Below are 21,291 nucleotides of genomic sequence, written 5' to 3'. Positions count from 1 at the left end.
CAGGGCAAATGCATTCAGATGCTAGAATGGCCGTATGCTTCCTTATACAGTATTAGCAGCAGCTTTTTGTCTTCTCTGTGTTGTTTGCTATCAGAGCAAGTCTCCCTGTGTCCCTCCCCTTTTATTTCTGAAGTGCAATGCCAACATCACAGAAACCTGCCCTTTGGAATGGCAATGCTGCAACAGACTGCCTTTCTTCATTTGCACAGAAAGTTGTTGCTGAAATGTAAAGTGAAAACCACTCCTTTCACTCAAAAAAATTCATTAGCATTTCAAACTGATAGAGAACCATACTTTTTCTCCTCTTCCTGCCCCCACACTTCTTGCAATAGGAAGACCAAATAAAAGTGAAACCATTCCACGTGCATGTTAGTAGCTGCAAAATTAAATCTTTTTAGAAACTGAAAACTGAAGCTTGATCTTGGATTTATTGCTAACTAACAACTCCTTTCTTAATAAAAGAACATTGCCATAATCTCGGAGGCTGCCAGCTCCGGTATATCATTGCAAGCAGACCGTAGAGCTAAGAATCAGAGACGGAGAGTTCACATGACTCTGGAGTTGCCATGGAGTGCGGATAGAGCAATACAGCAGTTTGGTAAATAACTTTTTTGTATCCTTCCCCTAGCAAACTCAGTAATGCTAACTGAATTTACTGCTAATTCATGGAAAATAAGATTGACTAAGCTTCCTCTTAAGGACCCTTCCAATCTCCTTTACCTATGGACAGAATCAGCTTTGTTCATAGCCATAGCTAATAGTCTTGAAAGTTTTGGAAGAAACCTAGCAAATAACACTGCAGCTTACGGGGTTTTTCATGTATTGGGGATCTTCATGAAAGTTGCTCTAGAGCACTTGTGTATTACCTTCTGTTGGCTGTATTACAGCAGAAACTCATTTTCAGCAGGATTAAGTTCTAGCTTTTTTCTTTAGTCTCCTCAATTCATAGTTTATTAGAAATGTTCAATGAAGTGGAATTTATTTAACATATGTGCTTGTACTTAATTATCCAGGAAGAACTCATAGATCCAACCAAGTGACTGCTCCGGAGTACGTGTTCCTAATTTCTGAATTGGCAGGAGAGCAAAGATTTGCATCTATAGTTGCAAAAAGACTGGAGAGCTTGGTAAGATTGTTTCAAGAAATCTGATCCTTCATTTGAGAAAATACAACTTAAATCTCTCTTTCTTAAAATTTGATTTAATGACAAAGGTGTGTCTTAACAGGGAGCCCTCACCCATGGTGACAGACGGGCTACAGAAACTCGAGACCTCAGCAGATTCAATTTTGACAACAAGGTGATGCTTCTGTTTCTGTTTGAAAGCTCATGCTGTGGTGCTTATTCTGCAAGTGACTTGTTGAGGAAGAATTTCGTCCATCTCCTGTGAAGTGTTTTACTTTTAACTGGATTAATTCCTGATAGGAGGCCCCTTTCTGAGCTGGCCAGTAAACATTCTTACTTCTGTTTGCAAAGCCATGTGGAACAGAAATATGTGTGTAAATTACTTTTCTGTGTTTGCTAACAATCCAAGTCTTAAGTAAATGGTATGCGTCCTTTCAGTCACAACTGAAAGATTAACTTGGAAATCCTAATTATTAAGACTGGGCTGTTCATATAGTGTAGTTTATATTGAAAAGCTAATCACCAGTTCCTTTTACTATTGCAGAGAAAAACGTTTTATTGTGAATTACAAATGCTTGTTAAATCATGTGTGCTTGGGGCTGAGGCACAAACACTGGATCACGTTGTTATAGCAACTTTCTTTTTCTTATGCAGTATGGCAGAAATGCTTTAGAGATTGTTATGAAATCCATTGTGAACTTAGACTCCCCAATGGTCTCGCCGCCTCCTGATTTTCCTGGAGACTTCTTCAAAGGTAAGTATAGTTCACTGGATGTAACAGCTACATTTTGATCATTCTCTATTATGCAGAAAATGCAAATAATTTTAGAGCTAGAAAACATTGTTACTATTTAAACTGATAAGCTGGCCCAGATAGACTCTCACGGGATGTTATTCCTATGCACCCTGCTTGAATGTTGAAGTTCATGTATGAAACAAGATGTGTGAACTCTCTTAATATAAGGCATGTTCTATATGTGTTTGGCCAAAGTATTGCATACAGTCCTTTAACTTAATTTTCCCATTATCAGTTACAATATCTTGTTCTCCTCTGGGCTCATGTATAGTGCCATTAACAGTTTTCCCTGCCTGTGCTTCCTGGAAGGACAGAAGGCAAAGTTCTGTCTTGCTTATTGATGTATTAGGTAGAAATTGCAAGTAATGTATTTGAGGCGTTTCAGAAGTTTTGGAATTGGATCCTGAAACAAGATTGCTAAACGAGCTGTTACTTCATTGGTTTATTTTTAGATGGCAAAGCAGCAATGATTTAACTTGTTTCTTTTTCCTAGATGTTCGTCAGGGATTGATTGGCGTAGGCTTGATAAATGTAGAAGACAGATCTGGAATACTAACGCTTGATAAAGGTATCTGTGTGTTTAGTGTATCTTTAGAATGTTGCTAGGAATATCATATATCATGATAGTGGATTCCTAGCAACAGAACTGAAGTTGTAACTATCTAAAAAGTCACTTTTTTGGAGAACTTCAGAATGTTTTCCTCACTTCTGAAGATTGGATTTGGGTAGTCTTTTTGAAATTCTTTAAACGCTGATTGAGAACTTGTTATCAAACTTAACCTTTGCTCACCTAATATGTGTATTTCTTATTCTTTTTAAGATTATAACAATATAGGGAAATTTCTGAATAGAATTCTTGGTATGGAAGTACATCAGCAGAATGCTTTATTCCAGTACTTTTCTGACACATTAAATGCAGTTATTCAAAATGCTAAAAAGAATGGAAGATACGATATGGGCATCTTAGGTGAGTAAATCAGTTTCTCGGTACTCTTGCACTTAAGTAAGAACAGACAAGCAGAGTAACTCTGTCCTTTCCTTTTAAGATTTGGGCTCTGGGGATGAAAAAGTAAGGAAGGCAGACGTTAAGAAATTTTTAACTCCCGGATATTCTACCTCTGGACATGTAGAACTATACACAGTAAGTTAATTCTGTATCTTCTTTGTATGAACTAATAAAACTTGCTTGCCAATAAGTTTTTAAATCAGCTTCAGTGTGTGGTGAGTGAGGGGAGGTTCCAGGACTTTCACTGGGCAATAATTGGTTCTACAGTTCTTTAGTTCCTGTAACCGGTTTAAAGTCTGAGATTTAAATACCTCTGCATGGCTCTCTTTTAGATCAGTGTAGAGAGAGGAATGTCTTGGGACGAAGCAACTAAGATCTGGGCAGAACAGACGGGTCCAGATGATGGATTTTATTTATCACTACAGGTAAGATTCTCTGTCTCTTGGATTATGTTTAGAGAAGCTTTGGGGGGGCTAACCAAATATGTTGTCTCATATGAAATTAATTAGTGTTCAGTTTTGCAAAATGCTTTCAATCTTATATTAATGTTAAGTTTGTTTCCGATGCTAAGTATGAAGCGCTCCTTTTTAGCTGCTCCGGATACCTTCTGATAGGAATGTGAGCCCAAATTAATAGCTTCTATTTAAAGCTGCATCAAGAAACCAGATGCTTTCACTGCAAGTAAAATTGTGGGGTTAATGTAGATTAGTGGTACTGCCTTCTAAAGGTGTCCTTGTTGTTCTGGCACACACGCACTATTACTCTGTAAAGAACACAGTATCACATCACTAAGGTTGATACTGTCGGCACGTTTAAACTTACGAAGTCTTTGGTTTCTCTTTCTTTTCCAGATAAGAAATAACAAGAAAACCGCTATTCTAGTAAAAGAAGTGAATCCTAAAAAGAAGCTTTTTTTAGTGTACAGACCAAATACTGGGAAACAACTCAAACTAGAAACATGTGCAGACCTGAAAAAGAAATATAAGAAGGTAATCATTAAAATTATGCTAATTTTAAACTTAGAAAATTTTGAAAAGAAATATTAAGGACTTTCTTTTTCTGGTATTTGTGTATAATTCCAGCAAGTTAAAAACTAAGTATATTTTTCCAGAGCAGAGGTTGTATTTAGGCTTTTTAAGTGGGTCCTACATGGTTTCTGCATTCCTGTATACCAAGCTTTCTGAATATAAATGATCTGTGGTGTGGTAATGTAAAATGAGGTTTTCTAGGGTCTAGCAAGGAAAAGCCTTGCTTCTGTGCAAGTTGTACAAACATGCTCTTAAATAAGCAGCTATGTACAGTATGTTCTAAGCAATGATGCTGAAGCTTCAGCTGTTTGCTGATGAAGTTTTAAATACTTTAAGGGATTATTTTGTTTAGAGGCTGGTAAAATATGCAATACTACTCTTAAACAATGTCATGGTATTGAATTTGTAAAAACTTAAGGAAACTCTGAAGTCAGGTTGATTATTGGAAAAGCTCTAAGATTCTGCTGTATTCAAGCATTTTGCGCATCCTTTGAGATGGCATTTTCATTGAATAGCCTCAAACTACAGGATAACGTACCTCTCCTCACCCTCAGAACGTTGGTGCTCCTGCTTTTCTCATAGTAATGACCAAATTGCTGTTGTTTTTATGCAAGTCTTGATGTGTTTTACTTCATTATTATCCCCACTGTAACTTTTCCAGGTACCTTCCGAAGATGCTCTGCCACACTGGTTAGAGCAGTACAATTCTTCTGCGGATACCTGCACCCATGCTTATTGGTTAGTATTTCTGTGCGTGTAGACGCTTTAACTTAAACTGTTTACCTAAACTGGGTTTATCACTACTTCTGCTTTTCTGCTGCTTGTGTGAAATCTTGTGTTTCTTGTGCTTAAGAAAAATTGTCCCACGACCAGTCAAATGACCCAACTGTTGAGTGGAAACATGAAGCTTTGCACTTGCCCTTAAAGTACTGATATTAGAGGCATGCTAATGTATAAATTGCACTCCAGTAGAAATATAATGACCCAGGAGTAGCTTGTGCTTTGTGCCTTGATGTATTCTATTATTGTGGTAGAATAGTTCTAATGCTATTTGGAGGGAAAAATATTTATACTTCATGTAGAGAAGAGATAGATGTCAGAAACAGCTGGTTTTGTGCTACCTCTTCTTGTCTGAACTCGGCAGCTGATGTCTTAATTTCTGAGGAATGGCATAACTAGTAGAAGCTTCAGGTTAATATTGGAGCTTCTGAAATACGCTTGTCAGATACCAGTCTTGTATGTAAGAGGTTCAGGTTCTCAGGTGATCTAAACGAGTGGTGTCTCTGGCTTAGAGCTCTGTCTGTACACTTTGAAGATCTGGTCCTAAATAGGCCAACCCTTCTCAAAGCGTTACCATTAGAGGCATGCTGTGGATTATCCTTCCCTTACCGTGTACTTGCAGCTGTCGCTCAACTCTGAATACATGTTAAATAACCTCAGGTCTCATTTTTAATTCAACTGGATACTTCCTGTTTGCAGAATTCTTTTGAAAGCTTTTTTTTTTCCTCTCTACTGTAGGAGAGGCAATTGTAAGAAGGCAGGCTTGGGATTAGTTTGTGAAGTGGGACTCCGCTGCCGAACTTACTATGTCCTGTGTGGTTCAGTATTGAGCGTCTGGACAAAAGTAGAAGGCGTTCTAGCCTCTGTGAGTGGTACAAATGTGAAAATGCAAATAGTTCGTCTAAGAACAGAAGATGGGCAGAGGATCGTAGGTAAGTGGCTCGTCTGCTCCTTTATTTCCATCTTGAAGTAGGAAGTAGTTGTAACTTAAAAGTCATTTCATGTTGACGGTCACGTAGTAGACTTCATAGAGATGCTTCCAAGAGAAAAGGCTCCTCAGTGTGTATGTTGGGGAGGGGCAGAAGTACAACTATTGAAAACTGTGTGTGTAGTACAAACACCGTTTTGAGTCAGGTTAAAGGAGGAAGACTTTTTTTCAGCCAGGCTTTGGAACATTTATTCTTTCAGTTCTCTTGATTTACTAGAAACAAAAGTGTCATATTTGGCCTGTTCCCACCAAGCTACCTGTGAAACTGTAAGGGCTGCACTTTTTTCACACTTCTGGCAAAGAATAGCAAGCCCTTGAAATGGTGTTTTTTGTGGTTTTTGAGCTACTGAAAGTCATACATAATCAATAGTTTAGAATGACTGCAAGATGACTGTGTCATTTCTTGTTGCTAAACCTCTTAGCGATGCCCTCATAGCAGGTACCTCAGAGGCTGAAATCTCTATTTTTTTTTTAAATGTGGACTTCCTGTGGCTGTGCATGGCAGCTCCTACTCTAGTAACAGTTTTCTAAGATGTTGAAACTAGGTTTTTCAGGCTTAAACTCTGATAATGGTGTAACTTCCATGAGACTAGAAAAGCAAAAATAGGTGGCAGCGGGTAACGTAAGAATAAAATTTGTCTTTGGGGGCAAAATGGCAACTTTCTATTGATTCATGACCTAAAGAATCTAGTGTCTTCTGAAGATAGACCTTTTCTTGAGAAGCACAACTTGTAGCTGCATTTGAATAGACTTGACATTGGAAATGGTCACCGTTGACTATTGCATAAATTGAAAGGTGGAATCATCAGCCTGAGGTTTTAATGAACAAATGGTTTGCATGCTTATGAAACAATTGATTTGTTGCTGTTTCCAGGTTTGATCATTCCTGCAAATTGTGTATCGCCCCTTGTAAACCTCCTGTCAACGTCAGACCAGTCTCAACAGCTCGCAGTACAACAGCAGCAGATATGGCAGCAGCATCACCCGCAAAGCATCACCAATTTCAACAACGCATAAGAGGACAAACTACAGGTGTTGACTTTGGTGTTTGAGGAAAAGGCTGTAAAAGCATATCACTTGCATAAAAATCAGGGACAGATTCCAAAGAAATATAACTTTTTCAGTTCAGTTGTGTGCTCTCAAATACTTTGGGAATAAAGAGATCTTAAAAAGGTTGGTAGAACTGAAAGCCAGCAGTTGTTTATGGTGGTGCATCTGTCTTTCCTTATGCTCTCTGTAGTGCTTCCTGTTTGCTTTTACTTTTGGCCTTTTAAGCTACAAACCACAATTTGTTTGAAAATGCTTGAAAATCCCCAAGCAGGCTTTATTTTTATCTTGTCATACAGTGCTCAGGGTTTAACGCAGTGCATCAATGCCATTGCTGTGGGAGATCTCCTTGAATGCATGTATTGAGTATATATATAGAAAATATATATTGGGTTTTTCTCTTCAATTTATGAGTTTATAAAAGCATGAAACCTAGAGGTTGCACATCATGCATTCAGGTTCCTTCCCAGTTTCTGTTTGACAGTGCATGTCTTTGGAAACGGGCATGGACAGGATAAACACACAAGACAGGAATTCAGAGAGAAACACAATCTTAGTTGTACAGCATTGGTTATTGCATTTTTATAGTGTTTATACCCAGGTGTTGCATTTTTTCTGGTTCTCTCCTGGGGGTTATATATTTGAGTCTACAACATGTTCTTTTTGTGATAAACATCTTAAATTAAAATTAGTTCATTTTTAATGTATTAATGGTATTCCTAATGTGTACTGCAAAGATGGCTGGATGCCTATTTTCCTTAAATTGAAGCATTTCCTTAATCTGAGGTGGTTATGGAAACTTAAGTGCAAATTCACTTCCATCTCGCATACAATCTTATATTTTTTACTTCATTAATGTAATTTAATTTGTCACTTGTAAGATGAAACCTTACTTGAGCTGTAAATTAGAGAATGGGAAACACTTGAGGGTTCCGCTGTATGTGCTGTTTCTGTTACCCAGTAACTTGAATACTGTTTAATATGTTGTAAGACATTGTAGAGTTTATCTGGAGCTGTTTAAAAGAAATTGTAATGTACAAATGTGAATAGTCACTTATCTATAATATGGGTAAGTTTTGTTTTGCCTATAATAGTAGATGTTTATAAGAAAGTGAAGGACAATGTTTGTCATTTCTTGCTTGCACAGGTTGCACTATTGAAAAATTGAGATTGTATAAACCTGTCCAAAAAAACTACAAGATAACGATCTTGTAGATGTCAAATAAAAGTTATTGTACTAACAAGAAGTGGAGTCTTGTTCAGGCAATCACTGTATTCCAAAAAAACTAACAAGTCTGTACAATTGGAATTCGACAGGACTTGGCATGTTCCAGTCTGCTTTACCCAGGCTTCTGTCTTGCAGTCCAACTATTTCAGTTGAACTCATTAATGAGGCAAGAAGGAAACTGTGTTTAAACCTTGATGTGTGTTTTAAGTAATGTTCACCTGACAGACTTAGAGCAGCGATCCGCTGTAGCCTGTGTCACTTCTGTAAACACCCAGTGAGCCAGATCCAAGTGTCTTTGAGTTTTTCCATAAGTAATGGGGCCAGAAGCTCCACAATTTTGGGCTGAAGTGAGCTCCTTTATGTGAATTATTTCGCTTGAGGTTCTGTTAACGCTGCCTGTGTCGGGGAAGGAGGCCTACCTGCTGTCCTCAGCTCCTGCTCCGAAATGGTCGAGGGGATGAATCCCCTGCACACGCTTGTCACTAACTGGAAATGCAGATCTAGAATAAATCAGCTGTCTCCCTGTTGCTGTAGCGCCTGCTACATCTCTCTAAAGAACTTGTAGTGCAGGTGGTAGGTGCATTGAGAGTTCCTAATCCTCTGGTAGTAAAGGGAAGCCTGCCTGGGTACTGTGATACCAGCAGGAGCTGGTCACGCCCTGGAGAACTGTAGACCACAGGCAGGGTGTGGGGGAGGATGTTCATGTGTTTCGTACCCACCATTGGATGTATTTGGCATCCGTTCCAGGAGAAGTAATGGGATTGAGGAGTATGTTGACAGATTATGTTTGCAACAGGTAGTGAACCAAATAGCTAGTAACAGCAAGCTGTGTGGACTTCACTGTCTGTCTGTCTTCTTATTATTTGGTGTAGAAATTTCTACCATCTGAGATGGTTACATATTTTTAGATCTTAATCCTTACTAAGGTGTGTTTAGAAGTGGTAGATTCACAAATAGTGATGGTGGGTTTTGATTATTATTTTTAAACAAGTCATTATTTAACTACACTTCAGTTCCTAAGTGCTCTTCTCAGGCTGTTGTGTTAACTTTTGGGTGTTGGGATGAGCAAATACTGGACTGGATGTTCTCTGTATTGATAACCAGACCATACTATTTTATTTTACTTATATAGCACATGCTGTTCACTCACACCCTCTGAAACTTCCCAGGGACTTGTGTCCGTGGGAAGGAAAATAAAAACACCCCGAGAGCACTCAGAAGATCCGTAAGAACTGTTCCCATTCCAGAAAGCTCTCCCCCTACTTGCTCTCCTTCGCCTGCTCTGCTGCGTGCCACCATCAGCGCCTGGGCTTTGTCGTTCACTTACTAATGGCTGCATCTGCTGCACTGGAGTGTTAGTTGTTAACAAAAAAACAACAACAAAAAAATCACCTTCAAGCTACAGAAGCATTCTTCTCTTGAAAATTCCTGCTTAGTGGTTGGGGTGTGGCTTTGTGGTGGTAGTTTGTTCCTTGCATGAGCTGCTGATAAAGCTTGGGGGAAGAAAAGGAATAGCGATAGTGCTGTGGACGGGGTGAGGCACAGCGACGCCGCCTCCCCTGGCCAGCGCTGCCCCAAAGACAAACATCCTCGCAGGGAGGAAAAAGGAGAGACCAATTGTCCTGTCAGATATATTACCAGGCCAGGCAAGAGTCGTCTCTGTATTTTTCCTGTGTGTGGGGAATTGATCTGCCTCATAAAAATCACCATCCGAAATGGATATAAAAATCCATAAAGCATAGATGTCTGGTAACAGGGGCTAAGCTAAACGTGAAGCGCTAGTCATTTCTGTACCCGCTGAGTTTTGGAAGCATGCTGTAGGAGGGGAAGATACCTATTTGACTTGGGAACCAAAGGGATAAAATTTGGGATTTTCTCTTTTAAACTGTCCCTTGACAGCAACTAAATTTTGACTTGTTAACTAGTTTCATATTTAAGATCTGACGCAGTGAATGCAATTCTAGACCACGAAACCCCCCCCCCCTGCACAGCAAGTTTCCCATTTTCTTCCAATCGCTGTATGGTCCGTTGGGAGCACACACCTCTTGTAAGGACTTAAAGTTGCCCAAAGATGCTGGTTGTCTCGTCAGCGCGTAGTATTTTCTTTGTAAATGAAGAAAGCTCTGCAACCTGTAAACATTTGTCAAGTGAATTACCAAGGGGTTTTTGTATTTTTTGTTTGCGTTTGGAATAAGCTTCATTCAGATCCCATCGCAGTCTGTACATATATAGAAAGAGTATGTATGTATATAGAGATGTTAAAGGCTACTGAATTATTGAATGTAAATAACTCTGTTTTCCTTTTGTGTTGTTTTTTTTTTTTCTTCATGACCTTCCCAAGATGTATTCCTATTTTCTCAACCTGCCAAAGAGGCAGTTTGTGTGTACTTTGAAATATATATAGCATATATAAAACTTGCGAGGGATGTCTGCATACATTGTAGATGTTTTATGTTGTCATCATTTTTTTCAAAACTATCAGTTGTCTGTCTTCCGTGATCCTTTTGATGCTATGTGGTTTTATTCTATATTTTTAGCATATAATGCATTTTCTTGAGAGAGATTGATTCCCGGTGTCTTTCGGCGACTGGTACTATTCATTTCTTAGTGCCTTTATCAGAGAGAAACAAGTATTTGAATTTTCATGTAGTTTGTTTTCTTTAGTTTTTTCACTGCGTTCCCGATCTTAAGCTTTAATCTAGGTATATTCCCATTTTCTTCCACTTATTAGCATCTCCAATTGGGCATTCAGTGAGCTCCAGCAATACAAGTTCTAGAATTAAATGCATTATCAATAGGACTTGCCCACTGTCCTAATGTGTAAAAGTATGATTACTACATTCCTATTAAATGTTAACTTTTAAAAGCGTTCTAGAGAGGTGGGTAATTTGAAAGCAGCAAAGGTACATCTGTTGTAGAGTATTGCCTGGGAAAGTTTTGAGCTTTTCCTATGAGGACAGGCTGAGAGAGTTGGGGGGGTTCAGCCTGGAGAAGAGAAGGCTCCGGGGAGACCTTAGAGCCCCTTCCAGTCCCTAAAGGGGCTCCAGGAGAGAGGGGGAGGGATCTTTATCAGGGAGTGGAGCCGTGGGACAAGAGGGAACAGCTTTAAACTGGAAGAGGGGAGATTTAGATTAGATTTCAGGAAGAAATTCTTTGCTGTGAGGGCGGTGAGCCCCTGGCCCAGGCTGCCCAGAGAAGCTGTGGCTGCCCCATCCCTGGAGGGGTTCAAGGCCAGGTTGGACGGGGCTTGGAGCAACCTGGGCTGGTGGGAGGTGTCCCTGCCCAGGGCAGGGGGTGCCACTGGGTGGGCTTTAAGGTCCTTCCAACCCAAACCATTCTATGATTCTAACGTCAAAATGTGCAAAATGGAGGCAATGGAACTTCCCTGCCTTTAAAAAAATAGTGCGTATTTTTAATTACCAGATAAAGATACATCTATCAAAGTTAAAGATTAATGAGAAATCCTTTGAATTATCTGTCTCTTATTTGGCCCTTAAGCTTCCAGCAGTTGTCACGCAGGCTTTGCCCTTCTCTTGCTGGGAAGGACTGTGTCCACACGGTTCTTTCCGGAATTCAGAGGTTTGCAAAGTCCATTGACTGGGAGAGTCACTGCAAGAAGCATCCAGCTGCAAATGGCAACAAAATACTTCTGGTCATTCCTGTGGTCAATACAAGCTTTAACAATGAGTGTGGATGAATAACGGAGGCATCGGTGTCGTGTACCGGCAGGCGCAGCGTGCGGTTCCCTGTCAGGCTCCCACGCTACAGGCGGACGGAGTTGGCAGAAGTACTGACGTAACGCAACCGCAACGGTGCCCGGGTGCGCAGCGAGGCCTGGGAAACCCCCAGGGCTGGCACTTCGGCCTCAGTTGCTGCGCAGGTTGTACACTGAGTTTGAAACACAATAACTCTCTTTTTAAGGAGAAAAACATGAAGGAGGGAAGAAAAGACTGGAAATACCAGTGTTTCCCAGCCATGCTTAGAGCAGCTGAGGGCAGGCTGCCTCTAAAAGCTTCTGCTAAGGAGAAGTAAAAACCAAGCAAGAACTTAGCTGATTTGATGGGCTTCGCTGTTTCCTAATCAGTCCAAAACAATTTTTGAGTTGTTGAATGAAGTTTGAGGCAGAAATAAGATTCAAGAATAGGAACTGGACGGGTTTAAGCTGAGGTCAAAACTCCTCCAAGGAATTTTTCGCCTGCTGTGTCATGAACCGATACCGCGGGGTTTTGTCACCCTGCGTAAAGGATGCCGATGTTTCTTCCCAGCAGCCAGACGTCTGTGCTGGAGGACAGGCTGAGGGCACTGCATCTGGTGCGCTTAAGCAGGCAGCTCAGACAGTCTGGAAATACAGTCGGATTTAAGCAATGTCTTTTGTTTATAGAAGTCCTGCAGTGCTTAAATACCTGAATCAACATGCGTTAAGTTTTATTTTGTAAGAACTAAGCTCGGTTAGTGTTTCTGAACTTAGCTGCGCTTAGAGCATAATTTTAATGAGACAGGGCACCTGCAGAAGAGGAGTTTTCCTGTATTTGATTTGCACTGGGAAGGACAGAGAGACATTTCTACTGACATTTCTGCTTACATCCACATTTACATATCTGCTTTCTGATTTGGGGAGGATAACCAGTAAAATGCCAAATTCATTGCAGGCACATAATGGCATTTTTATTTGGCAAGTCATTTGATTTATTTTTCAGTCATTGACCTGAATCCCACTGATTTTTATTTGAGGCGGGGTGCTCCTTGTTGCAGCACCTTCCAGCAGCCCTGTGGAGGGCTGTCCCGCACCCCTGCAATCCCCTTTGCTGGGAGATTTCCTCTGAGCAACAGATACGCCTTTTTTTTTTTAAATAGAACTTGGCTATTCGTGCTTCTTCAGTCTACATATTTAATAGTTCAATGCGACAGAATTCCAAAGACATGTAACATTTAAGATTGATTGTATGTGTCTGGCCTAAGTGGAGATGTTTGCCAACCTCAAAGATGTTGTCCTCCAGAGCTGCGTGTCCCTGCGTCCTCCCCGTCAGCAGACCGTACCTGTGCCTGCCCGCGGCCCTCCTACGGAGGGGCAGAACTTCGAGTGCCCGGCCATAAAATATTACAGCAAAGGTTAGGAAGATTGAGACTCACAAAAATGACAAACTCAAACTCTGGAACACAATGAATTCTGTATTGATTTTTTGGGTTTGGTTTTTTTTTTTGCTAAAAAAAAGTTAAATAAATAAAGCCAGCTGTTTGTTGGGGGTCTTTTCCCTTTTAATTTTCTATTGTGGACCTTATCCACACAGGTTGTTTACACTGGAACGCCTCTCAGCAAAACGTCTGCGTACGGTAAACATTGCCGCTCCATTTTAGGATCCTTCAGACTAGTCGAAGTCATGTTGTAGTAATCCAAACATCTTTTCTTTCAATCCATTTAAATACCTGGCACTTAACCTGTTTAATTTCACCGGTTAATTAAACTGGCTTTATTGGTAGTTAAGAGCAGATTCACGACATTCTTTGGATGCTAATTGCAATGATCTTAAAAAAGGGAGGAGAGTTTATAAAAACTGTGTCAAGATTGGAAAGTATCAACTGCTTCATACTCTGTGCGTAGCAGGCAAGTGTCTTTCCTTTGGCCAAAGAGGTCGTTTGGGATAAACAGGCTGATGTAATCTTATTTTTGTGAATCGTTTTACATTGACTTTTATTCTCATTTTCCCCAAATCTGGAAAGGTGACGATGCCAAGTTCTCAGCAAGAAAGGAAGATGCCCAAACCTCAGAATTTAATTATTTATTTTCATAAAGCAGTAGACTTTGTTCTGTAAGTAAGGGAGAAATGTCTGAAGAGAGGTTTTGGTTGGCATTTTTCCAGTATGTAAATAATACACGTTAAAAATGCCAGAGAGGCAGCTTGTGAGCTGGGCTTCTACCTTTGGAAGCCCAGGTCTGGTTTATATGTTCCTTCCTTCCTTCCACGTTTATAAGCTGGATGAACTGACTGGGCCTGCTGAGTATACAACGAACTGCAGGGCATGAAACGGAGATCTGTATCAGCTTAGCCAGAGTGACCAAGTTAAATCATAAACCAGGGCGCAAGTGATTTAATTGCTCCTGGGTAAGATCTCCCCTGAAGTTACTTGGAGTGACTAAAAAGGTAGAAGCGAGCAAAGAAACTGAAGACCTGAGCCTGCAGCTGGTCTCTGCAAACCATCCCCGGCGTTACCCTCTCCGTGCAGGAGAACCAGCCTTTGGGAGCAGGCAGCAGTCAGGATCGGGATTTCCCTGGCTCCTGCCTGCTTTGGAGAGGACCCCCCCACTTCTCCCACCCCCAGCTCGGGCTTTGGGGCTGCAGGGTGGCTGCTGAGCCACGTGCGTGGCCCTTTGCTGCTTCCCAGGGTGGAATCGAGTGAAACACCCATGTTTCCTCCCTTCCCCGGCAAGAGAAAAGCCCGTCCCAGGCTCACGCTCCTGGGGAGGGTGCCAGGGCCTGGCCTGGCCTCCTGAAAGCCCTTTTGGGCAGGTGGACGATGCTTCAGGGCCTCGGCTCTGCCTTTGGCTCCTGCCTCAGCCGCGCTGTGTTCGATGGCTGGCAAGTCCCAGCCTCAGACTGCACTATTTAAATTACAGACGACGCTACCTCCTGTGACGAGCGTCTGCCAGGGCTGTAAATCCTTCACATCCGGGATTGTCCCTCCCTTTCTCTGCGCACACGTAGAGACCCCGACCACAGGGCCGGTGCGGCGGCTGCCAGGCTGCAGCGTCCGCCAGGGCGGCTGGCTGGCCAGCGGCTCCATGGGGAAGACCCACCGCTCCAGAGAGACCTGGAGGGACCCCGTGGACTCCCCTCCTGGCTTTTGTAGGGGGAGAAGGAGGGGTTTGCAGGCAGCATTCCAGTATTCCAGGGCAGTACGCTGCTGCTGTCACTCTTCAGGTAGACATGTAGGCAGAGTTTGATTTTTTGGCTGCCTAAAAACACTTAGCATTTCCAAGCCCTAACGCTGTGGGCATCACCCCGACCCACGGCCTCCGCGGGGAGAGTGAAATCCAGCAATCATCAGGGCAAGACTCCACACGCTCACCGAGCTGGGCATGGAGGCTTTTACCCCAGCGATCCTCGCAGGCAGACGCCAGCTTAGCAAGAGCCGTCTTCAGGGCTCTCCTTCAGCTCTGAGTGCTGTCCTGGGGCAGGAGCTCAGCAGATGTGTTGGGCTCGTCTTGGCAAAAGCCGTGTCTGAGGTGCCAGCCTGGGCAGGGGAAGGCAGCGCTGTGCCCAGCTGGGGGCCATTTGGTGCCCCGAACAGAGACTGCCGAGGAGCTGCCCGTGCCGTGCACCGTGCTCTGCAGCAATCTGTGTGGCCGTGCCGCTGCGATGCATCCCCTGGTTTTCCTCCTTCCCTCGGCTCTGTGTTCTTCTTCCCACCCCAGTTGTCGTGAAGCTCCACATTCCTTTCCTCACAGTCATTTCCATTTTCCAGCCCTGGGCTTTGCTTCCACTCTCTTCTCCACTTCCTTTGCTCAAATGACCAGTAACAAAACAATTACGGATGCTCCCATCAGGCTTTAAAGTTGGGGTTGCGATGAGACTATGAGGGACAGAGGGGTTTCTTGCCTCTTATTTGTTTTGGGAATATGTCACTGCTCTGGTGATACTTGGTTTGCACTTGGAGGGGTAGTTGTGAGACTTAACCCCAAAGTGTCCCTCCAAAAAGCCATTAGATTCTGCAGCCATCGCAGGTGTCATGTGGATGCTGATTTCACACAGGCACAATTTGATCAGGGCATTTGGGTGTGTGACACCTGCCCTTCAGGCGAGCCAGCACTCGGCTTTGCTGCGGATTCCCCTCCGCTCTTGGACGCAGAGCAGGTTCAGGAGCTTTCCCAGACAGGGCTGGGATGAAAGCAAGTCTCCAGGGCTGCTCTGCCCCAGCCAAAGGGTGGGGTGCTGCCCACCCTGGGCCCACAGCCGAGGCAGGGCCATGCCAGCTCCCTGTGCCCTGGGCCGGGCCGCCCTCCTTGGCACAGACTTCAAGGGCTGGGGAGTGGGAGGGTAACCAGAGTCCAGCCCGCAGGGCAAGAAGGGAGAGTCCTTCCAGGCAAACCAAAGGAATCGGGCAGGGTGGAGCGCTCGTTTGTCTGGGAAGACGATGCAGGGAAGCCCCGTACTGTGGGGATAACGTGGTAATCCCTGCAAGCAGCAGCAAGGAAGCAAGAGCTCCGTGGCCCAAGCCCCCGGCTGGGCAGCCCGCCTGCCTTCACCCTGTGCTCCGCCGGGCAGGGAGAGCTCTCCTGCCGCTGAGGGGGGGCTCAGTAGCTTTATTTGCCTGTTCTTAACAAGCAAAACGAAGCTGTTTCCTCTCTGCTCTTATTTTCTTTGCTGGTTTTCATTGGAATCTGGGCTGGTTTTGATATTGGTGCCTGGTGCTTGTTTGCCTGGCAAACTGCAAAGAGGAAAAGTCTCATTAGAGAGATTCCAGGCCTATGCTTTTGCGGCTGAGGGCTTGGAAACTTCTCATTCCCGCTCTGTGGTCCTCCAGGGAGACCTCCAGCCGCAGCAGGAGAGAGCAGGCTTGCTACTCACGCTATCTGGAAGGTAAACCCAGAGTAGCGTGAAGGCCTCTTTTATCTTAAACATTTCCAGCCTCTTCCGACAGCTTCACAGGTGCTGTTTGCTTTTTCTCCTTCTGGTAGACGCCATCTCTAAGGCAGAATGTCCCCCTCAAAGATGGAATGAGCCTGGAATCAGCTCCTCAGCCCACAGGGCAGCACCCGCGCGGCGATGCTGAGCAGCTGTCTGCCTGGCAGGGCTGTTCCACTTGGCAGCCAGACAAAGGACTCAGGAGTAGGAGGAAAACAAGGCAGGGAGGGAAAGTCGCTCCAGATAATACGGCATCTGGCCTGGGAGGAACCATCTGAAAGTGGGGAGCAGGGCGCTCGGCTGCAAAAAAAAAAAAAAAAGAAAAAAAGAAAAAAGTAAAAAAGTTTGTCTGGGAGAATTTAAGGGGAGAGCTTGTCCAGGATAGGCATCCAAACTTCCATCCAAAACCGCTGCAAGCCTGTCTGCTGACATGGGGCAGGCGCTGGGAGAGGAGTTCCTGGGGCCTGGCTCGCGCTTCTGGCTTCAGCACTCTGCATCGCAGCCCCCCCCTTGCTGAGGGTCTCAGAGGGCTCTTTCCTGCGGGAGGGGGAAGCAATCCAGAGCTTCCAGGGGGATTTTGAGGTGTGAGAAGAAAAGGCAACAGGGTAGCACTGGGGAATCTGTATTTCTGTCCAGGATTGGGTGTTTCTCATGCCTTTTGGTGAGGATGGGACAGTCAGCAGCAAACATCAGCCAAGAAGCAGATCGCGGTGGAGGGACACCAAGGGCCGTCAGCTTTATCTCGGGAACAAAAAGAGCAGGAGGGAAACCTTGTACCATCAGCAGGAAGCAGTTGTAGGGAACAGAGACAGGAATGTAAGGAGCTGTAGCAAGGCGATAAGAAGGGAGCAACGACGGAGACAAGAAGGATAAAATGCAGTTTACCCTCTGTGCCAGTGCCCCAGACAGCGCCAGGAGCATGTGAGGTGTCCCTGGAGCAGGGCCTGGGGAACGACATGTTTCAAGCTCATCACGATCCCAGTAAGAAAGGTGCTTGGCTCTGTAAAGTAGCTTTTAAAATGTTGTTTGTTACAGCTGACACTCACTTGCATCCACCACTTCTGCTCTTCAAAGAGGTTGAGCCTACCTTCACTCAGGACTTACAAAGCTTAATTTTTAGCCTGGGCCTATCCGAGACTTTTCACCTCATTTTGGATGATCATCTCAGTTTTAGCACGAGAGCGCTGTTTGGAGACTAAATTAGTGCTTGGAGTTCGCAGATTAAGTTAGTGCTCAGAAACCTGTAGTAGGTGCATCTATGATTATTTTATGTATGATGCTGGATTCCCTATAAAAGTATTTTAATATAAACTCCCCCTAGAAAAAGGAACAAGCTTCCCGTTTCTTTCCCCTTGCTGCTATGCGGGGCTCTGTGGTGGGTAAAGTACAGTTAGAACATCCCGAAGTCACTCAGTTCATTAAACCTGACAACAATTAATTACATTGAAATTAATGCGCAAATGTGATGTTTTACACGTGTCAAAAACATGCCAGGGAAACACAGGGTCTTGCTGTGCCATCTTTAATTCTCCTTGTTGATTTAATCCAAGATGATAAGAAACAAGCCCAGTTTGTGCTCTCTGTTTGCAGGTCTCCACAAGTGCTGCAGCCCAGCTCTGCAGACATTAATGGCTATTTAGCTTTATTTCCAGATAAAAGGGGACAAACAAGTTTGTCTTAAAGCATGGCCCAAGGCCCCTAGCTCTACCGCAGAGAGCTGTCCTGACAACCAGCTGCCAGCGCCTTCCAACATCACACTTTGCATGTGTATTCCTTACACCCTCGCCAGAGGGGCACGGCATCCAACCTCGCAGAGCTTTGGGAAGGGAAAACCTCCTTGAGATCAGTCAGAGCTTGGCTAAGCAGGGGCTGGAAGGCTTACTCTGTGGAAACACTGGCTGCTGAGTATTCCCAGTGGTTTGGGAGGAGCAGAGGTGAGAAAGTCAAACCAGGAGAGAGAACAGAGAAAATACAAAGGGAAAAAATGAGAGGCAGGGGACAGGGTGAATATTCCAGATCTTACACAGCTGAGAAGAGGTAGCCACACCTGGAAAATATGACTTCAGATGACTGAAGAGGCAGGCGTCTCTTACTGTCCATCATCCCTTGCTGAAAAACCATAAGCGCACACATTTATTTTGAAGTTACCTCTTAGTGTGGAGAAGGCTTGAAGATGTCACACGTGTGATAAAATGGCTCTGCTGTATTTCCTGCTCGATGACTTGGCCACTTGGTGATTAAGAGCTGCTTTTGCTGTCAGTAAGCAAGACTGTGCCACCGGTCTGCCGAGCAGGGACCTGTGGCTCGCTGCAAACAGCCCGGAGCTGTAGTTGTCACACTCGATGCAGGGTTTGCATGTGTGGAACACAGCTCTCAGTGGTGCAAGCCGTGCTTGTGACTTAAAACAAGTTTAAAGCACAGGCAGCCCCTCCAAGGGAGCTCGAATCTGTGGTCACCCTGCTAAACTGTCGGCCCAGGGCCCAAACGTGGCTGTGGTTTTATTCTTGTGGCCTCACCTGGTTCAATACAACTGAAGTGAACGCACAGAGCACATGGCAGGTAGGAAGAACTTGCAAGTACTTCCTACCCAAGCCAACTTTTGACTGCAAAAAAACACCAGAGGCAGCAAGGAGAGTCAGTGGAAGCCGAGCAGTAAGGTGGTTGTTTACCACGGTCCTGTCTTGTGCCACCTCTGCTACCTGTGCCCGGAGAGCTGCAGAGCAGACGGAAAGTGCCAAGACGTGGCACTGCTGGGTTCCTGCTGACAGCGCAACTGATCTGGCCCTACCAGCCTCACCATTTCATCATCCTGACCCTCACAGTTTCCTCCAAAGCTCGCAGTGTCTTGTGCTGGAGAAAGGATAATCTGTACGGGATCGCTTCCTTATTCCCCCCTCCTGGAATACTGTATATTTTGAAGCTGTCATTGCAAAACCCAAGCGAAACACAGGGGATCTTGTTCTTCACAGTGTTGCTCTGAGCGCAGTTTTGTGAAGTTGGTGTAAAGCCGTGAAAAACATGGCAAGCTCAGAACAACTCCCATTTCGCACTCACTTGGCGTGACTGTAAACAACTGCACAGCAGAGGAAAATCCTGGAGCAGCATGCCCCTCGCCTGCAGGGCTTCGCGGGCCTTCCAGGAATCGACAGAAAGGCAGTTATTTACAAATCTGGGAGCGAAGCTTTAGGGATGCAACGTTCTCATCACATACTGCTGGATGTGAGGGTTTACCAGTGCAATCCTTCAGGGCTCTAAGAAGAATTACATGTTAATTCCATGCCTGGGGCTCTCCAGTCCACTCTCTCACAGACCAGAGTGTGGGTCAGTTGTTGTACGGGTAGTCTGTGCCACTCTGGGCTTCGCCACGATGGCTGGAGTCACACACTCGGACTGGAGATAATACACAAAATCGTATAAAGATCACATATTTCATGCGTTATCACTCATGATTTTTAGATATTTCTTTCATGCAGTCGCTAGGGTATGAGCCAGGGGGATTCAAAGGCTGGCTCACTTTTCCCACTCTGCCTCAGTTCTCCTTTATGCAGTGGAAATCATCTAATTGCTCCATGACTTATTTCCGTGTCTCTGCGATGGAGATGCTGCCTGCCTCCCTCTGCAGGGCAGCCCACGGTGGGAGATACCATGGGCCTAAATCCGTGTCACTTACAAGGAATGTCCCTGACTTCCATGGAGCAGGATCGGGCTCTCTGTGTTTGCTGTCACCGGCATTAAGAGCAGTATATAGCCCTGGATGGACATTAATTAGCATGTGCAAAAAACCTACCGAGTACCTCACCGATCTCAGGGGGGCTCCTGGTGAGATAGACATGTGGGTCCTGTGGGTCTCAGGCTGAGCTGTGTACAGGAGTGGTTGTCCAGGTCCCGAGCAGTAATATCGGTGTAAATCTGGAGTAATTTAATGATTATAGAGCTGTGTTTGGGATTAATTGACAGAAGGAGCGAACCTGAGTATCTCACAGTGAAAAGGATGAGTTCTAGAGTGGCAGACACAGGCTGGAAAGATTAATAATTTAACCTGTAAATTTATAATTAATTTTTTTTTGTGTGGGGAAGTTTTATTGCTGCTTGCAATCAAGAGAATGAGTCAATTATCAACGAGATTCGTATTTATTTTTTAATCCCTCAGAAGCTACAATCTACATTAACCTTCAACCTTCGAATGGAGAGAAATAGTGGTTTGAAAGAAAAAAAAAAAAAGGCATGACAGATTTTTCCTTGGCGGCATCTAGGGAAAAAAAAATTATTCTTTTATTCTAAAATTATCAACAGGTATTTTCCATCGAAATTAGCGCGGGGGGGGACGGACGGGGACACGGGAAATAAACCAGAGGTGAAGGGCTGATGTGAGGTGAGGGGGGGAGGCGGGAAGGCAGCGACAGCCGGGCCACCCTGAGGGACGCCTCAGCCTTCCTCCCCTGACAGGGGCCGTCGGCCGCGGCCCCCCCGCCGCACGGCGCCGGCAGAGACGATTTAAATGAGAAGTTGTGCCAAAACTTTCCGAAGTTAATTAAAACGCCCCCCCCGCCCCCCCCCTCCTTTCTCGCCGTCGCCGGGCTCCCCGCCGCCCGCCCTCCCCTCCCCGCCCGGCTCCTCTCACGGCGGCGTCCCTGAGGGGAGCTCCATTGTCTGTGAGGGGATGTCCGCGGCACC

General features: G+C 44.5%; 1 protein-coding gene across 5 annotated transcripts in view; it reads left to right on the top strand.

The window, feature by feature from the left end:
- The window catches only part of SBNO1 (strawberry notch homolog 1), a 35,559-nt gene extending 24,918 nt beyond the window's left edge, over nt 1–10,641 (top strand). For 4 of the 5 annotated variants that reach the window (XM_054219248.1, XM_054219246.1, XM_054219247.1 and 1 more), the window contains 12 exons: nt 463–598; nt 1,014–1,126; nt 1,227–1,298; nt 1,778–1,877; nt 2,413–2,487; nt 2,740–2,886; nt 2,966–3,060; nt 3,258–3,350; nt 3,777–3,914; nt 4,615–4,691; nt 5,472–5,665; nt 6,596–10,641. In XM_054219248.1, coding sequence (XP_054075223.1) covers nt 463–598; nt 1,014–1,126; nt 1,227–1,298; nt 1,778–1,877; nt 2,413–2,487; nt 2,740–2,886; nt 2,966–3,060; nt 3,258–3,350; nt 3,777–3,914; nt 4,615–4,691; nt 5,472–5,665; nt 6,596–6,738 — 1,383 coding nt within the window. In that variant the 3' untranslated portion in view covers nt 6,739–10,641. The remainder of the gene's footprint in view (nt 1–462; nt 599–1,013; nt 1,127–1,226; nt 1,299–1,777; nt 1,878–2,412; nt 2,488–2,739; nt 2,887–2,965; nt 3,061–3,257; nt 3,351–3,776; nt 3,915–4,614; nt 4,692–5,471; nt 5,666–6,595) is intronic. The other variant, XM_054219249.1, reaches the window with a different exon arrangement.
- Nucleotides 10,642–21,291: the final 10,650 nt, after the last annotated feature.

Source organism: Rissa tridactyla, chromosome 13 (genome assembly GCF_028500815.1).
Source record: "Rissa tridactyla isolate bRisTri1 chromosome 13, bRisTri1.patW.cur.20221130, whole genome shotgun sequence".
NCBI lineage: Eukaryota > Metazoa > Chordata > Aves > Charadriiformes > Laridae > Rissa > Rissa tridactyla.
This window is presented reverse-complemented; position numbering and strand designations above follow the sequence as displayed.